The 3,475-nt window shown below is 52.5% G+C and overlaps 1 protein-coding gene across 2 annotated transcripts in view; it reads right to left on the bottom strand.

Moving 5' to 3' along the window:
* Window positions 1–367: 367 nt before the first annotated feature.
* Window positions 368–3,475, bottom strand: part of TTYH2 (tweety family member 2) — a 54,118-nt gene continuing 51,010 nt past the window's right edge. The window contains exon 14 of one of the 2 annotated variants that reach the window (XM_017884791.1): window positions 368–2,270. In XM_017884791.1, the coding sequence (XP_017740280.1) occupies window positions 2,190–2,270 (81 nt within the window). In that variant the 3' untranslated portion in view covers window positions 368–2,189. The remainder of the gene's footprint in view (window positions 2,271–3,475) is intronic. The other variant, XM_017884792.1, reaches the window with a different exon arrangement.

The raw sequence follows: 3,475 nt of genomic DNA, 5'->3' as shown, positions 1-3,475 counted from the left end.
TTGCAGTGAGCCGAGATGGCGCCACTGCACTCCAGCCTGGGTGACAGAGTGAGACTCCGTCTCAAAAAAAAAAAAAAAAAAAAAAAAGAACAACAACAACAAAAAAAAAAACAGTGACCCTTAGGGGGAGTTCTGGAGAAAGATCAGGGCAGAAATAAATTCTGTCCCTGGTCCTGTAAGAGCAGTTGGAAGCCACGCAAGAGCCCCATGACATTCATTCAAGCCCCTCTTTCAGTCCTGGCATGGAAATTGCAACTGGAATCTGCTTCTAAGCCTCCCACCACATGACCCTGCTGGAGGGGACCGCTCCATCTTTCAATACCCTCGTAATTCCCTGCAGCTGAGGAAGTCAGAGACGGAACGCACGTTTTAGTACAAGTGGTTTATTTCTCTTCCAGGTGAGGCTGCACATATATAAGCAAAGGTTGGCCCACCTGGTTCCTTCAGGAACTCCCTGAGGAATTTGTTTAGTTTCCATGCATTAAAAACAACCCTCTAGTTGCCAATAATGAAACTTTAAGAAGCAACACTTTGACGTCGCAGAGTTCCTCTCTGCATGTGACGCGGACATACCGAAGTGAGTTTATGGCATACAGTATGCATGGGTTAATGCAGGTGAGACAGGGAGTCCCGGCTGCCCTGCGGCCCCATTCCGTTGTGGAGGCTTCGCTGGGAGCTGAGAACACCCTGCTGTCCGTGTTGTGATGACAGGTGGTTCTTCCAAAACAGAAGCACCAAGTCACCCCACACCCCTGCTTCAGTGTGCGAGGCCGTGGGGCTCTGGTGTTGTGAACTCCAGGTTGGCAGGAGGTTGGAAGCACCAAACACCCCAACTCTGGTCCCTCAACAGGCAGGATTGGGGGACATTATTCCCTCCTGGCCAATAAGCTCCTGTGGCCTGGCAGGCCAGGGGCCCAGGACACTGGGTAGGGACAGGTGGTGGGGGGAGTGGGGCAGGGCAGAGGCCTATCCTCCCATAAAGACACAGTTGTATCACTTTGCTAAAACCTTTTCTGGCAAACTTACTTGGAGACAACAAGGAGGGGACAGCTGCTGTGGGCATTCGGCGAGTCCCCTAGAATAGGGAACTCTGACTTTCCCTCTTGGCTTTTTTCTCCTCTTAAAGATCCTCCCTCCGTGGGTGAGATGAACCCAGATCCCCATCAAACAGCAGCTCGGGCAGGATGTCTCACTGATCCTTATTTAAGAATCAGCTCCTTCCCCTCTCCTCCAGATCTGTAGAACTGGCCAGATTTGTTGCAGATGCCAACAAAATCTGCAAAAGTAGTGACCTAACCAGGGTGAAGAATGAGCTGCAAATCTACGGTAAAAACTGGATGTGCTAGGAGTTTCAATTCTTTGGATAATCAACATGTTTAAAACACTGGAGAAAAGAAAGACTTAAAGTCATTTCAAAATGTCTGTTCATACCTGAGACCGCGCCTATCTGCAGCTAACGTATCTGCAGCATTGATTCTGGAATAGAGGTGAGGCAATGGAGGCTTAGGGAGACAGGCAGAATGTGGCAGGCTTTCACCTCTGTTCCCATCGGGGTCCGCCAGGCTGTGATACCCCAGCCCCGGAGCCACCAGCCCCCCACTGCAGAGCTCTCCTGACGCCTCCCCTCTGTGGCCCAGGAAGAGCATGTTTGGCCCTGGGAACTCTGATTTGGGTTGTTCTGGTGTCATCAAGGGTGTGACCTTCTTAAAGAGCATCTCCTCATCAGCCCTTCTCACGTTACCTGCAGGGAACGGAGGACAGAGGTGACTCCGAGAGGGGCCGTCTGGGCTCTTGGCCAGGCTGACAAGAGGCAGAGTCATGGTTGTGGGACCAGAGAGAACACACAGCACCTGACCTGGTCCCTTCCTCACTGCCACTCCCCTCCTGGCGAGGGCGAGGCATAGGGGTGAGCAGGGCCAGGCAACCAGCTCAGGGATGGTACCTCTGAGGCAGCCAAGCACCTGGGGGCATTTCTGGTGTGGAGAGCAGGGCGGAAGAGAGAGGCTGGCCCACGTGGTGAGTCTTCTGCCCCCCCTGGGGCTTTGGTCGGGAATCCCAGCTGCTCCTCTGCCACAGCAGGAGGCCTCTCAGGCTCCAGATGCCTTTGGTTTCTATTAAAGAAACGCAGCTTGTATTTGCACTAATTAAAACCAAAATGGAAAAAGGAGGCAGGAACCCCCGAAAGTCTGTTAGGCTGGAAACTGATTCCCGTAGTGCCTCAGGTGCTCATCCGCCACAGACAGGTAGGTTGCTCTCATGCTGGGAGAATACTGCCAAGAGAGAAGAGAGGGGATGGTCAGAGCTGGATCAGCCAGGCACTGCACCAGCAAAGGTACTGGGGACTTCTCAGAGTGGAACTGGGCCGGGTGTCTTAGGGAATGAGGGAAACCCGGCCATGCTGGGCCATCATCTAGCTCTCAGCCTCAAATAAAAAATACACACACAGACCAGCTGTCCTCCAATGTCCACTCCGCCCCAGCACCCAACCTGTCCCCTCACACTGAGGGCAGCATCAGGGTCCACCAACTCATGGAGGAACAGTCAGCAGCCAGCAGGCTGGGGGCAGAGGCCCAGAGACTCAGAGAGGCAGGTTCAAATCCCAGTTGTGCATCTTACCCCCTGACCTTGGCTTAGGTTCTCCAGCCTTTTCTAACCTCAGTTTCCCTACCTGCAAAATGGACATAAGAGCACCCAGCTCTTACATTGAAAGGGTGAAATTATGAGGCCGGGCGCGGTGGCTCATGCCTGTAATCCCAGTACTTTGGGAGGCCGAGGCAGGCGGATCACAAGGTCAGGAGATCGAGACCATCCTGGCTAACACGGTGAAACCCCGTCTCCACTAAAAATACAAAAAATTAGCTGGGCATGGTGGCGGGCGCCTATAGTCCCAGCTACTTGGAAGGCTGAGGCAGGAGAATGGCGTGAACCTGGGAGGCGGAGTTTGCAGTGAGCCGAGATTGCGCCACTGCACTCCAGCCTAGGCTATAGAGTGAGACTCTGTCTCAAAAAAAAAGAAAGGGTGAAATGATATGGAGCAGGGAAGAGCCTTAACACAGCTGCTCTCAAACTGGGCTGCTCGCCAGAAACACCTGGGGAGCCTAAAAACATCCCGATGCCCAGGCCACACCCGCTAGTATATAGATATGTATATTTTTGTTGATGCAAAATGCACATAACGGTGGTGACTCATACCTGTAATCCCAGCACTTTAGAAGACAGAGGCAGGAGGATCGTTTGAGCCCAGGAGTTCGAGACCAGCTTGGGCAACATGGCAAAATCCTGTCTCTATCAAAAATACAAAAAATTAGCTGGACATGGTGGCATGCACCTGTAGTCCCAGCCACTCGGGAGGCTGAGGCAGGAGCAGAAGGTACTTGAGCTCAGGAAGTGGAGGTTGCAGCAAGCTAAGATCACACCACTGCACTTCATCCCGGGCAATGGAGCGAGATCCTATCTCTTAAAAAAAAAAAAAAAA

This window comes from Rhinopithecus bieti, unplaced genomic scaffold (genome assembly GCF_001698545.2).
Source record: "Rhinopithecus bieti isolate Rb0 unplaced genomic scaffold, ASM169854v2 scaffold_13400, whole genome shotgun sequence".
Classification (NCBI taxonomy): domain Eukaryota; kingdom Metazoa; phylum Chordata; class Mammalia; order Primates; family Cercopithecidae; genus Rhinopithecus; species Rhinopithecus bieti.
Note: the sequence above shows the minus strand (reverse complement) of the source record. Positions and strands in the feature narration are given on the sequence as shown.